Below are 15,321 nucleotides of genomic sequence, written 5' to 3' on the forward strand. Positions count from 1 at the left end.
AACAACCATCTACTCAGAGTTGAAGACAAAAGCTGTGAAAAGCAGAACCCAGAGACCATCTTGCCCAATGTGTGTGTGTGTGTGTGTGTGTGTGTGTGTGTGTGTGTGTGTGTGATCAGAAAATATAGGAAAATCCCTTGACCTTGGCTGTAGCTCTCCCTCTCCTACCCCACCTCCCTCCCCACCCCACTCTCATCTACTGGCTCATGTGGGGCATGACCTAAAATAAGAGATTAAAACAATTTTTTGTATCATGAGCCCCTTTGGCATTCTGGTAAAGCCCATTTTACTCTGAATAATATTTTCAAATGTATAAAATCTATACTAATAAAAGCCTATGTAGTCATCATGCCCTCACACCGTGATGCCCTCACGCCCTAAAAATCCATCACCAGGAGGCTGTGTACGCAGTGGGCACACACAGGTGGGCAGGGACTTGACACTGTGTTCGCAGCATGGAGGCTGGTCCCACAGCTCTAAGCGGCGAAGCCAGGGTGGGGAAGCGGGGGGGGGGGTGCATCCTGTGGCTCCATGCAGCGTGGAAATGGGTCCAGGCGGCTCCAAGTGGTGACGCCGGGGTCAGGACACCCAGCTCCAGCCTACCTCTTTGGGGCAATCCATCCAGGAGCTCCAGATGGGTGGGCGGGGCCTACCTCTTTGGGGAGATAGATTGCAGGGCTCCCGCACTGTGAGAGGGCACAGGTCAGGCTGGGGAACCACCACCCCCCTTCTCTCCCCCCCCCCCCCGCATGAATTTTGTGCACCAGGCCTCTAGTAAAATAATAGGATTACAAAGAAAAGTAATTATACACACACACACACACACACATCTGAAAACATTTTAAAATTATGTGTGCTTTATAATTAAGAATTAACCAAACTTCTAAACCACATTGAGTGTGACCAATATTTCTAGATATCTGCTAAGAACTTTAATATTATATAAAATACATGTGATTTTTCTTGGTCACAAAGTCACAGACAGTTCAGTAATACTGGGTTACTGCTTATATTAAAAATTAGAGGAAATTCTTAATTTCAGTTATAAACTAGTGCAAATAAAAAGATCATGTTTTTCTCATTGAAGCTCATGCAGTGCACAGCTTCCATACATGGATCCACCGGGGTAGGCAGGGTTAAGAACTGTAGCTAAGCTAAGGCTTTATGAATGTGTTCTGTGCAACCCTAGGCACTCATGGAATGAGACATTTTGCAGGTAGTTACTAGTAAACCTTTGGGTTCTTTTATAAAAACTACCCAAGTGTTTCATAAAGGATCTGTTTGCTTTATTTAATAAAACACATTAATATTAATAAAACGCATTCCCATGTTTCATTTTGTTCCCAAACTGCAGCCTCATCTTGCCACAATATTGTTCCCCAAGCACAAGCTAGGACTGCACCAGGAAATCAAGTTGAACACTTGATGAAGATGAATCAAATAAGTAAAGATTCCATGATCTCAGAGGATTTAGAAACCCTGGCTGACGGGATATCCATTTCCTCTGACTCCCAGGTTACTTTTGGTAGCGCTGGGCCCATAGAGATAATCTTCAAGGTTGTGGACAAGGTTCGGCATAAGGGGAAGAACTCTTCAGCATGTCAGGGAGGAAACATTATACTGACACCAGATGTGGTGACGGGCTGTCTTGGGGCTGCTCGAAAGAAGATATTCCTCCCAGTTCCTGAGCTAAAGGCAGCCTTGTGAAAGGATGTTAGGCTCTCCATTCTTTTTTAATTCAGCGGGCCTCAGTTTCCCTCTATCTCACTCTTCCCTAGGTCTTGACTTCTGTCTTTGGTGACAGGTTTTGCCTTGACTTACACAGTTGCTGTCCCACTCAACCACCCCTTTGCAAAAACATGATCACAGTGTCAATGGTGGGAAAGGAGTTAGCATTTTAGAAGGAAGCAAGTGCGTGGAACAAAAAATAAACAGCAAATAAATAAACCATAAAAGACTTGTAAAAAGTTACCCGTGCAAAAGATTGGAGGAGATTAAAGGGGGAGATGTCCTTTCTTCAAACTTATATACAGCTATATTGCTGGAATTTTCTTTTTTAATTAGACATTACTCTTGTATTTAACAAGTAAAAGCAGACAGAGGCTGCGGCTACGTTGTCATCATTAATATTACTAGCCTTTATGACTTCACCTCATTTAGCTCATCTGATTCGTGAGCTCATTTTGTGGAGTAGCAGTTACAGGCCTATCAGCTCTAAGCCTGTGCTTTCCGCATCCACTGGACTCTTTCTATGGCTCTGTTTCAGTCCCCATGTCTGCTTTTCCACAAGTCTTTTTTTTTTTTTTTTTTTAGATAAAATACTTGAAAGATCCCTTGTTTCTGTTGTTACCAGTTTTTGCTTCTTGGCACCATTTATTTGGAAACACCCTGACATTCCTTGATTACTTTATTTCCAAAGAAAATATATCCTCCTCCTCTTTAGCTGCTCCTCATTTACTAAATTACATCTCTGCTGTTGCTGCGAATGCCCTCATAAATCTTTAAACTTTTGACCCATCTTCTAGTTTTGGTAGCCCTCCCAGGACTGAAAGAAACATATTGATAAACTTGTCTGAGAACCACCACGGGCTGTACAAAATGGGGAGTCTGTCCTCCCGCCTGTGGGACTTGGCAATTCTTGACTATCTCACTGATATGGGAAAATACACAAAAACCTTCCACTCTAAATTCCTTCGCAGAAGCCAAAATTGGCTGCAGACATTCTGCGTGTTTGTGTATCCACTCAGCGAATAATGTAGGCACTTGTGTATGTCTTCAGAATGTTTTCTACACAGCCACCATCTGCGTGCAAATATGATGCTATGCCCCCTCAAAGTTTTCCTAAGAATATGAGAATAGAAAATGACAATGATCTGCCCATTTGCTAGAAAGGGCAATTACTAGTAAATCGAACTAAAGAAAAACCACAGATTTTTGACTCACGGCCAGTATCTAAACATGTTTGGTTCCTGCGCATCTCAAACTTTTAAAGTTAAAATACATTCGTGTATAAATCCACCCCTCAGCGCCTTCTTACACACAAAGACACAAACGAACACCAAGCGACTCACCGAACAGTTTGTGAGCGGGTCCCTCATGCTGAAAGGTGTTTGGCTTCTTTCCTTTTAAACTACGCTCCAGCGTTCAGCTTTCCACACTCAGGACACACTGCCCTCTGAAGGTTGGGTGTGTCCTAGACTTCCTGCATTCAAAGGGCCCAGAGTCCTGTCAAACGCCCGGAGGAGGAAGTCCCACCCTGGACTTTCCTCCATTTATTTACTGAAATAGCAAAGAACTGCTCAAGGTCAAGAGGGCTGGTGTGAGATAGTGGGAAACACCTCTGTAAATACTCGGAGAGCAGAATACTGAGTCCCTGAGAGAAAGCCCAGAAGCTATGAAGTATCCCCATAATCCGGCCGCTCCCTGGGCTGATGCATGTCAGACAGCTTTCTATATTAGTCACGTTTTTTATTTTCTGCGTTGTCTGATGCTTGAACATGCTAAGGCCTTTTGAACCTGGAGAGCCTGCTCCTCCATGGGTCAGCCAAGACCTAGAGAGAGGAAGCAGCTTGCCCTTGAACACATCTTTGATATGCAAAGCAACCAATCCAGGGCCCAGACCCTCTTCCTCCCTTCCTCCTCTGAAGCTCACAAACCAAGTCAATATCTCCCTTGCTCTCATCACCCCAGCTCAGGGTACCAAACAATTAGGACCAGACCTATATAACTGTGACTACTACAGTGGAAAAGGTCTAGAAAAGGCTATCAGGGAGCAGGACATACATTAACCACCCCTGAGGGTTTAACTCAACCCAGCTCTCACTCCTAGCCCAACAGGGCCAAGAGGCTGACTAAACTATCAAATTAAGAAAAAATTCTTATGCTTACCCTCATATGTTTGTAATCATTCAAAAGGATAAACAGAACTAGAAATCAGCCATCAGCAACTTATATTTGTATTGCTTTCTCTGCACCGGTGGTTCCATCTAATGGCCTGTTGCCTTGCTGTAATTGGGGGATCCCCCATCCAAAAGGAGCACCATCAGCAGAGCCCAGGGGAGCACTTCAGACCTGTCCAGGTGGGCCCACTTCATTCATCTGCTTTGGGTGTGCAGGCTCCATTCTAAGTCCCGGCAACCAGAGTAGAGGTGTTAGCGGTGGTACGGCACCAGAATATCACCAGCAATGGACCTCAGTACAGCAACCTTGGTACGTGAGTCCTGGCTAAGAAAGAATTCAGAGCCAAGATTGGTCTCTGGCCCCCTTGTTCCTCCTCTAGGGGATCTACCACATGACTAGTGACATGCTAGGGAGGAAAGGTCAGGGAAGAGTCCGAATCACATGACCAGTGATATGAAAGGTCAGGGGGTACAAACTGCATGGCCCACAATGTGCTAGGGGAGAAAAGGTTGCCCTGCAATTGTCCGTTGCCCTGGTAACCTTTGTACCTGGCCCACTGTCCTTGCTCTGCTCATGCCATGCCTGTTTAACTGCCCACTACAGAGAGGAAGCACCCTTAATTAGGGACCACCATGCACACACTTAATAATGTTCTCCCCTTAGCTTTTCCAAAGGAAATTTATCACTAGAAGTGACAACACTAAGTAGCAGCTATGAAAGGGCTAGAATTGGATAAGACTACCAGGAATGCTGAAAGATGTGTGGAGACATTATAAACTGAGGTTAAGAACATGTCACTCAGATTCCCCTGCCCTCAGATAAACTGGGCTGGAGCCTTGGTTCTAGGGCCTGGGGCATCTCAGTGTCTTCCCCCTGATTCTTGCTGCATTTGGTCTCAGTTCAAAATGGAGACATTGGCCTGCCTTGCCAATTTCCACAAGAAATGTCATCATCCTGAAAGGAGTTTTTAGGGGTAAAATAGGCAGGTTCAGGGAGTTTTAGGAATCAGGGGGCTCATGGGGGAGAACTGCACAGCTGGGGGCTGGGAGCTGCCAAAGGCATTCACTCACAAAGAACTAAAGGCGCCACCTAAAGGGAGAGGAAGACACCCTTCTCAGAAGAAGGGGAAAGCCACAGGGAGTAGAAAAACAAAAGGGAGAAAAGGAAAACAAATTTTCACAGAGAACAGAGAATTCTACCACAGGAGGGAGAAATAGAGAGGGACCCCACCCGGGGTTTGAGCTCTGAAGCTGCTATAGTGACCAATCAGGGGCGAGATCAGGATACAAAGAACCACAACCTTTATAAGCCTTAAGAAAGAGGGAGTTAGTGGGTCTCTCCCCCTCCCCACGTGGGAGTCTGTGCTTGTTTCCCAATAAACTTCCACCTTTTCCTATACCACCTTTTGGTCCATAGCTTCATTCTTCGAATCCACCTGGACCAGGACCCAGGAAGGAAGCCACCTTTGCATCCTGCCCAGAGGAAAATCATGTGTTTCAGTTTAATTTCCCTATTTCAATAGCACGCCTACCGTGGTGTTTGAGGCCCTCATGCAGATTGGTAGCACACTTACTCCTCAGCTGTCTCTCCCAGCAGGCTGACTAGCTTTCCCACAGGCCTCATGGCCATCTGCCCCGTGGGAATATCTCCCTCTTAATACAGTATCCCTCTCCTAGACTGTTGAAAGGGCAGCAGGGTGTCCTGGCTCAATCTAGACTGAGAATTAAAGTTTGGCTATTTATTAGTAGAGGAGTGGATAAAAAAGATGTGGTACATTTACACAATGAAATACCATGCAGCAGTAAAAAAGAAGGATCTCTTACCCTTTGAGACAACATAGAGGGACCTGGAGAGTATTATGCTAAGTGAAATAAGCCAGTCAGGCCCTAGCCAGTTTGGTTCAGTGGATATAGCATCTACCTGGGGACTTAAGGGTCCGGGGTTCAATTCTGGTCAAGGGCACATACCTGGGTTTCAGGCTCAGTCCCAAGTAGGGTGTGTGCGGGAGGCAGCCAATCAATGAGTTTCTCTCATCATTGATGTTTCTATCTCTCCCTCTCCCTTCCTCTCGGAAATCAATAAAAATATATTTTTTAAAAAATAAGCAAGTCAGAGAAAGACAAGTATCACATAATCTCACTCATATGTGGAATCTAATGAACAAAATAAACCCATGAACAAAATAGATCCAGAGATATAGAAGCATGGAACAGACCGATGAATCTCAGAGGGAAGTGGGGATGAGGAGGGGGGGGGCGGTGTGGAAAGAGATTAACTGAAGAACTGATATGCATATATACATAATCCATGGACACAGACAATAGTATGATGAAGGCCTGGGGGATGGAGGGCGGGAGCTGGGTGGAGAGGATCAGTGGGGGAAATAGGGGAACATCTATAATAGTCTCAACAATAAAGATAAATTTAAAAAAATAATAATAAAGTTTGGCTATTTGTTGAGTTTCTTAGAAGCATGTTTGAATGTGCAAAAAAATTTCATTTTGGGGGTTGTAGCACTTATTTCTTGTCACAATAATGCTATATATTAAACAGAAAACCCAGTGACTTCCAATAAATAAATGACATCAGCTTTATTTAATTCACAATTCTGGTTTAGCTGTCTGGTTCTTCTGTTCTTCCCTATCTCACTCCTGTGAGAAAGCAGGTCATCTATACAGCTCTGCTGATTTGGGCTGAGTTTGGCAGGGAGGGCAGTTCTTCTGGACTGGTTATGGGCTGAAGCATTTTTTTTTTTTTTCATCAGCCAGCAGTCTAACCCAGGCTGTTTTGGGGGCATGGCAGAGGAGCCAAGAGAGTGAGTGGAACTCAGACTAAGAACGGACATACTCTCACTTCAGCCAGACCAAAGCTAGTCAAGTCGCAGGCCCGCCCAGAGTCACTGGGGTGGGGAGATTCCATTAATGGGAGGAGCTGAATGTCTCATTACAAAGGGCATAGAAAAGGGCAGAGAACTGGAATTAGTTTTACATCCAGTTTATTACAATGGTCAGTCAATACTTATTCTTGAGTGACTAGAGCAGTGGTTCTCAACCTTCCTAATGCTGTGACACTTTAATACAGTTCCTCATGTTGTGGTGACCCCCAACCGTAAAATTATTTTCATTGCTACTTCATAACTGAAATTTTGCTACTGTTATGAATCGTAATGTAAATATCTGATATGCATGCCCTAACCGGTTTGGCTCAGTGGATAGAGCGTCAGCCTGCGGACTCAAGGGTCCCAGGTTTGACTCTAGTCAAGGGCATGTACCTTGGTTGCGGGCACATTCCCAGTAGGGGGTGTGCAGGAGGCAGCTGAGCAATGTTTCTCTCTCATCAATATTTCTAACTATCTATCCCTCTCCCTTCCTCTCTGTAAAAAATCAATAAAATATATTTTTAAAAAGATATCTGATATGCAGGATGTATTTTCATTGTCACAAATTGAACATAACTAAAGCATAGTGATTAATCACAAAAACAATATGTAATTATATATGTGTTTTCCGATGGTCTTTGAAAGGGCGCGTTGTCGCGGGGCCTACGTGGGCCGGCCGCCTGGCCCCATGAGGCACAGCCTGACCACGCTGCTGGTGGCCTCGGGCACCGACTCCCCAGCCCACGGCGGGAGCCCGGCGCAGGCCGCCACCTGCCCACCGCCCCCCCCCCCCCCCCCACGGACCAGACCCACGCGGCAGCGGCGGCTGCGGGGCGGGGTGCGTGCCCTCGCCCGAGGAGATGGAGGAGGAAGCAATTGCCAGCGCCCCTGGGGACGAGAACGGAGGACGTGGACTTCCTGTCTGGGCTGGAACTGGTCAATCTGCTGGACCCCCGGCAACCGGACTGGCCCCTGGAGCCTGGGCTCAGCTCGCCCTGGGGGGGCTAGGACTGCACCCTCCATCTTGCCCTGGGTCCTCCATTTTTGGGGCGGCCGCCATGTGCTCAGGAGAGTGCCTTCTTCCCGGAAGCCCAGGCCCCTGCTGGCCACGCCCAGGATTTCTTTAAACTAACCAATGACAATCAAGGGAGTGCGCGCCATAGAGATGACCACATCCTGTGTAACAAGACCCGACTCGCGCCTGGCCAATCGGCGGGGCCCACAGTCCCCTCCCCTGCCCTTACTAGAAAACCCACAATCCCATCAGGCCTCGCTCTCTCGGCCACTGGGCTTACCGTTGCATCGGTGAGTGTGGTCGGGGAGCCGAACTAGTTCGAAATGAAGGACTCTTTGCTTTTGCATCGGACTCGCTGGCTCCCTGGTGGGCTTTTGGGGAACCTTGAAATCTGGGCACAACAGTCTTAGGCGACTCCTGTGAAAGGGTCGTTCGACCCCCAAAGGGGTCTCGACCCACAGGTTGAGAACCGCTGGACTAGAGAGCTATGGGAGAAAGGACACTGGAGGGGGTGGCTGATACCTGTCATCCTCTCCCTTTTCCCAGCTCAGCCTCAGGGCACACACTTGGAACTCTATCGAGATTGAGGTTAGGGAGAAAAATAAGAGGAGTTAAATTCACAGAGAGTCTAGAGATTTGGAGACAGGGTCGTTCTCCCCTCTGACCCCACATCCCATCCTACGTGTGTTCGGCCAAACACAGCGAAGCACACCCCCCCCCCTCACTCCCCCCCCCCCCCCCCCCGTCCCCGGGGTAAGACCAGGGGAGGTGGAAGCAGCAGAGCAGGTCCGTCCCCCCCCTCCCCCGCCCCCCAAGTGTCTCCAGCACCAAGGCTGTGGCTGGCAAGGGCATCTTGGCAAGGAGGCTAGAGCAGGTCAACCTAAGTTAATTTGTCCTTGTCCATGTGAGAACCCTCTGAACCCCTCTGACTCCCAGAAATGGTCCAGGGAGCCTGGGAGAAGGAAGCCGAGTCCCTGTATGAGCAAGGAGGAGAAGAACCTTGTAGTTTTGGACTTAATATTAACAATCACCTTATTTGTATCTACAGGTTGATGAGAACGATATCTAGGGAAGTGTCTCCAAGAAGGTATACTAGACCTGTTTTCTCAGAAATTTGGTGCCCAAGGCATCCTTTTGAGTCTCTGTCCTCAGTTTTTTTTCTGGCCATATGTTTCTGGCCTGCACTTATTTTCTGGCTTTTTTCCAGCCCAGGCCTCCAGCTTGAGTTACTGTTTGACCTCTCAGATCCCAATCTTCCTGCTTCCTTTCCCAGTTACGCTCAGCATTGGCCTTCCTGGCGTGGCCTCTCTGCAGAAAGAAAACCTGCAATGGACTCGGTGGGGTCTGGCCTGGAAGCTACTCCACTGCACCCCACCCGTCCTATTTTGGGCAGCCTCCAAGGGAGTCAACAACATGAGTACATATCTGTTAAGTGCTTCTAAGGGAGTGTTGAGTATCGGTATGTTAGTAATGAAGCAGGAATTTGGAGGGAACATAGGCAGGCTTAGGGATTTTTTTGAATTGGGGCCCATGGAAAAGCATGGGGCTACAGGCTGGGAGAAGGTACATTTCCATAACACAAGCAAGCCAGGTGCAGTTATATCTCCTTAAGACAAGGGAGCAGCAACAGTTGCATTTACATAAGACAAGGGAATTGGAAGTAGCCAAGAAAGGTCTATATTTACAAAATAAAGAGAAGGAAGCCCTTCATTCAGATGGAAAAGATGAAAGCCCAGAGGGAATAGGGGAACAATGGGGAAGGAGGGGGTCTCATGTGAGGTTCAACCTTTGAGCCCAGGAGTTACTATAGTAACCAACTCGAAGGGGAATACTGACCAATCAGAGGGGATATCAGGCACCAGGACCTGCAGCCTTTATAAGCCATAGGGAAAGGAACCCTGGGGGACCCTTTTCCCCCCTCCCTACCTGGGAGTCCATTCTGTGGGACTCTTCCCTTTCCCCACGTGAGAGTCTGTACTTATTCTTCAATAAATCTCCACCTTTGCTATACCACTCTCTGTCTGTGGATTCATTCTTTGATTCCGGCAGACAAAGAACCCGGGTTCCAGTCCAAAAATTCAGAATCAGTAAGAAACAGGAGCCTAAATGTAATAGAGGCTAAGAGCAATTCAAAACTTGGCTTGGAAATTTCTTTAGTAGCCAAAGAATGCAAAGAATTGGAAACAGCACATGCATTAAATTAAGGCTACTTATTAAATAGCTATGTATTAAATAGGAATCTGTTTAAATACCTTATGATAATATAGGCTCACCTATAGAGGACTTCTATCTGCCGGGTGCTATTCTAAGTGCGTTACAAATATTAGCTTATCTATACTAATAAAAGACAAACATGCAAATTGACCATACCTTCACTATGCCTTAAGCCACGCCCACCAGCCAATCAGAGTGACTATATGCAAATTAACCCAAACAAGATGGCGGCCGGCAGCCACGGAGCTGGAGCAAGCAGGAGGCTTCGTTGCCCCAATGATGGAGGAAGCCAAGCTTCCCGCTTGCCGCGGTCGGCTCTGAGCTCCACTCAAAGCAACAAAGTTTCAATTATAGAAGGTAAATAAGTCCCAGAATAATAAAAAAAAGAAAGAAAAAAAGGAGAGGCTGGAAGCTTCCGTCGCCAGGGGGCTTGGCCAGCCTGAAAACAGCCCTCAGCCCCTCACCCAGGCTGGCCAAACCTCCATGGGGTGAGGGTCCCCACTTGGGGGGGCTAGACCAGTCTGCAAACAGCCATCAACCCCTCGCCCAGGCTGGCCAGGCACCCCAGCGGGACCCCCACCCTGATCCGGGACACCCTTCAGGGCAAACCAGCCAGCCCCCACCCATGCACCAGGCTTCTATCTTATATAATAAAAGGGTAATATGCAAACTGACCCTAACAGCAGAACGACTGGGAATGACACACACTGACCACCAGGGGGAAGACGCTCAATGCAGGAGCTGCCCCCTGGTGGTCAGTGCGCTCCCACAGGGGGAGCTCTGCTCAGCCACAAGCCAGGCTGACGGCTGCCAGTACAGCGGTGGTGGTGGGAGCCTCTCCCGCCTCCTCAGCAGGGCTAAGGATGTCCAACTGCAGCTTAGGCCTGCTCCCCACTGGCAAGTGGGCATCCCCCAAGGGCTGCCGGGCTGCCAGAGGGATGTCTGACTGCCAGCTTAGGCCCGTTCCCCCAGGGAGTGGGCCTAAGCCAGCAGGTGGACATCCTCTGAGGGGTCTCAGACTGTAAGAGGGCATAGGACCGTCTGAGGGACCCCCCCGCCCCACAAGTGCACAAATTTTTGTGCACTGGGCCTCTAGTTTAATCATAATAGCAATCATTTGAGGTACATATATATTATTTTGATCCTTATAATACACACTAGAGGCCCGGTGCACAAAAATTTTTGTGCACTGGTGGGGGAGGGGGCTTGGGGGGTGTCCCTCAGCCCCACTTGTGCCCTCTCACAGTCTGGGACCCCTCGGGAGATAACCACCTGCGGGCTTAGGCCCGCTCCCCAGGTGGCAGATAGCAGGCCTGATCCCTCGGTGCCTGCCCCACCTCCCCAGGTCACGCACACGGCAGGGCCGATCCGGGGGTTGGGGCGCTGCCCTGAGTCGGGTCGCACACGGGACACCTGGGCGGGCCAGCGGATCGCTGCTGCCCCGCTTGGCCACCCCAGGTCGGGTCGCACATGGACGCCCACTGCCCTGGGTCGCAGATAGTAGGCCCGGATGGTGGCAGGGCAGGCAGGATGGTGCTGTCCCACCCCACCAACCCCCAGGTCACAAATAGCAGTCCCAGATGGCAGAGGGGCAGGCGGGATGGCGCTGTCCCGCCCTGCCTGCAGTATGCAAATTAGCTGCCATCTTTGTTGGTGGTTAATTTGCATATCATGCTGATTAGCCAATGGGAGGCGTAGCAAAGGTATGGTCAATGACCATGTTTGTCTGTTATTAGATAGGATAGGGAAACTGAAGCATGAGATGGCAAGTGACTTAACCAAAGTCACATGGCTGGTACTGGCATGGCTGGTATTCATCTGACTCCAGTGCTTCCAGCCAGCCAACCCAAACAATGAGGCACAAAACATCCAAGAAATGAGGACAGAATATAAAACTTTTAACTCTATGTACTTACTTAAAAGCAAGTTGCAAAGGAATATGATTCTGGTTGGGTTCACATATAAGAAAAACAGATATACTAGACAGACAATAGCTTATCTCTGAAGGTTGGGAGTATAGAGGACTCAGTTTCTAGGTCCTACACATTTCTGTGTAATTTTAATATTTGAAAAAAAATTTATTGATTTAGAAAGCAAATAAGACAAACATTTAAAAAAGAATAACAGTTATGCTAACTTTAATTTTTAAAAAGGGAGAACTGATAAGTAAAATGCTGACAGCAGGCCTTATTCATATCTCCGGGACTTTGTATAATGCTGTGCCTTCTACCTGGAAGTCCTTCTGCCTTTATGTTGGCCTAGCTAACTTTTTTTTTTATCTCTAATGTCCAGTTTTTGTCATTTTCCCCAGACTCAGTAAGCACACTCTTGCCTTTGTCCTGCTATCTATTATGCACCCCTCTTTTGATTTATTTATCCCATTATGTTGAAATTACTTATTAAATGGTGTGCCTCCACACTGCTCACAAAGTACCTGGAGCAAAGTAAGTGTTCAATAAATAATTGTTTTCATTAGATTGAATTCAATACTAATGAGAAATGACCCCATTAGCTAGTTCTCCATTGACAAGACAGGGAGCATTGTTTGTGGGTAGGCCTGTATCCTCCGTTCTCAGGAAGCAGAGTTCAAAACACTGAGAGGGAAGATAAGTGTGACCTACCGGGCAGGAACTCTAAAATGGGAAGTGGCTCAAATGCACTTGGGAGTCTCTGACTCTGATTTAAAATGGCCTTGACAAGCAGGAAGCTGAGAAGGAATCACAAGAATCCCATGAGACCACTTGGAGAACTTTCTTGGAAATTTGTTGGTTAAAAAGATATAAACAGAGGAGGCAAAAAGAGTCTTGGGACCAAGGATAAAATCAGAGAGTGACCTCATGCTAAGAACAAATTTCGGAAAGGCAGAGTCTAAAATGAGCCAGGTTCTGCAAAGTTTACCGAAAGCATCTAAGAGAATTTTCACAATGTCCAAAGCACCAAGAATGTAAAGGGACAGCACCTGGGCTTGGGGCAGCTGGCCAGTGCTCAGATGACAGGGTGAGCGGGGTGGCTCTGCCAGGCTGCTGGGGTCCAGCGGTGAGAGGGTCAGGCAGAGCAGCTGGGAGCCAGTGCACCACACTTTCCAAGCACTTTTTTTCCAGGACAAACTTCGACGTGGAGGACACATCTTTCATATCTTCCCAAGGCCATCCCACTTCTGAGTCCTGGACGAAATCTAGTCCTTGGCCTGTTTGATCTGACAGAGGACCAGTCTGCCATTTCAAGCATGTGAGAGCTGCAGGGAGTACGTACACGACATGACATCACCCCCACCAATCACCCTCAGGGGAAATGTAGAAGCAATCTCACTCCAGCCAAATTACTTTTTATTTTTAGTCTCTGGTTGCTGAAGTAATTAGTTTCCTTCATTTCCATCTCTCTTCAAAGCTGGAAGATGCATTTCTAAAACTTTCCCTTAATGCACATGTACATTTTAAAATGTACCTTTGTCCAAAGCCTCAGGACAGAAAAAAATAAAATCTATCTAATTTAGAACCACTAATGGGTGTTTTAAACTGTAGTAGGAGCAGTGGGCACACACACAGATAGTGTTATTCTTAACAGCCAGCCTAATTTGCAGCATCTAAAGTAACTTTTATGCTCTTCTCACGAATTATATTGTAGTTTTTTTAAATTGCACAAAATGAGCTTTTTACCACTTTCTGCTTCATAAAAATTACCTGATTTTTAAATCAAAGTCCAAATGGCCTTAATTAGCTTACTTTATATATACAAACCAGCCCTGTATTCAGTGGATTAGGGTTGAATTTTCATTGTGCATGGTCAAGTTTCATATACATTAATATAACATCTCCAGGTGTTAATGGAGAATAAAAATGAAATCAAATAGATTAATTTGCATAAAACAAATTAGTATAAATTTACTTTTCCCTAATAAGCCCTAGGAAATGAAGACTAATGGACAACTAATTAACAACCAAATCATCCTACAACAGTGATCTATGGCTTTACTTCCAAGAAAAGCATAAGAACAAGGATATTTTATAAATACAGATTCGTCTAAATTACATTATATCTTCATTTGCTCATCTATGTTAATATTCATGTGCCATTACTTAACATTTTCTAAGCTCATATAAGACAAGTTTTAGGGATTTTCGTTAAAATGCACACTGGGATGTGTAGTATAGAATCACTTTAGTCACCAGGCATTTTTGCATATGTAAATAAAGGGCCACCGCAGGATTTATTTGCCTTTACCACCTTGGTTTCACATCCATGTTATAAATCATCGGTTTATAGTTATTTACTATAAATCACTGCCAGGCTATGGAGATGGGATCTTAGAGAGAAAACAAAAGCACTCCAACTGGTTATTTATCCTAGTTTCTTCTGTGGCAGGAGCTGAGGGCCTGGGGGATGGGCATGGGGAGGAGCGGGAGCTTTCTCTTCACTCTATTTCCTATAGCATTTTTGCAATGTTATACGATATGCTTGTATCACTTATTCAGAAGTATAAACTAATGTATTTTTTAAAGCCACTGCATACCCCTGGGGCTGAAGGCACACAGTGTATAAAGCCTGTTTACTAGGAACTTAGTTTAGTCAACCAGCCCTCTGTGTACTTATTAAAAAAATTTCCCTCATGTCTGTTTACTCAAATTTTAACCCCTTACTCAGCTTTCCCCACAACTCTTTGTAAAGGTTTTTCTGGAAAAATCACTGTTTTATTTTGTTGTGCCTCTCTGTAACATTTTACACAATGGATAATTCATCGACGCCTATGCATTCATTCTCTCACTATTCAATGAGGCCGTAGAGGCCATCATCTTTGATCTAGGCATTATGAGGGATACAAAGATGAACCAGCTCCCTTCTTTCAAAGAGCTCAGTGTGATGAAGGAGGTTACATTACACTGTGATAGGTTATATAAAAGAGGCCTTTACAGAAATGTGAGGGGAGTTCCAAAGAGGCAGCCAGCTCAGCCTGCTTGGGGAAGGGGGGAATGGCAGAAAACGTTGGCAAGAGATGGTCACGCTTGCTGAGGCTTGAAGGGCATGTATTAATTGTCCAGCATAAGAAAGTGCGTGTTGGTATATTCACAGGATTATAAATCTCTCAAGAGTGCCTTGAGCGTAAAGTTTGTCTGGGACCTTATAGTTAATGAGGCTGGAGAGACAGACAGAGGCCAGACACAGGAAGCCTTGGGTGCCATGTTTTTACTTTTACCCAAATGTAACTGGAGCCACATAGGGGTCTTTTTTCATGTAGGGTTTTGAACACATTTGCAATATTTACATGTGCATTTTAGACTGATCACCCAGAGTGGTATGAAGACTCTAAAGAGGGCTG

The 15,321-nt window shown here is 46.4% G+C and overlaps 1 protein-coding gene across 2 annotated transcripts in view; it reads right to left on the reverse strand.

Annotated features, from left to right (window-relative positions):
• NOSTRIN (nitric oxide synthase trafficking) overlaps nucleotides 1-3,210 on the reverse strand; it is a 54,174-nt gene extending 50,964 nt beyond the window's left edge. Inside the window, exon 1 of one of the 2 annotated variants that reach the window (XM_059704211.1) lies at nucleotides 3,072-3,210. In XM_059704211.1, the coding sequence (XP_059560194.1) occupies nucleotides 3,072-3,098 (27 nt within the window). In that variant the 5' untranslated portion in view covers nucleotides 3,099-3,210. The remainder of the gene's footprint in view (nucleotides 1-3,071) is intronic. The other variant, XM_059704212.1, reaches the window with a different exon arrangement.
• Between the last annotated feature and the right edge of the window lie 12,111 nt (nucleotides 3,211-15,321).

Source organism: Myotis daubentonii, chromosome 7 (genome assembly GCF_963259705.1).
Source record: "Myotis daubentonii chromosome 7, mMyoDau2.1, whole genome shotgun sequence".
Taxonomy (NCBI): Eukaryota; Metazoa; Chordata; class Mammalia; order Chiroptera; family Vespertilionidae; genus Myotis; species Myotis daubentonii.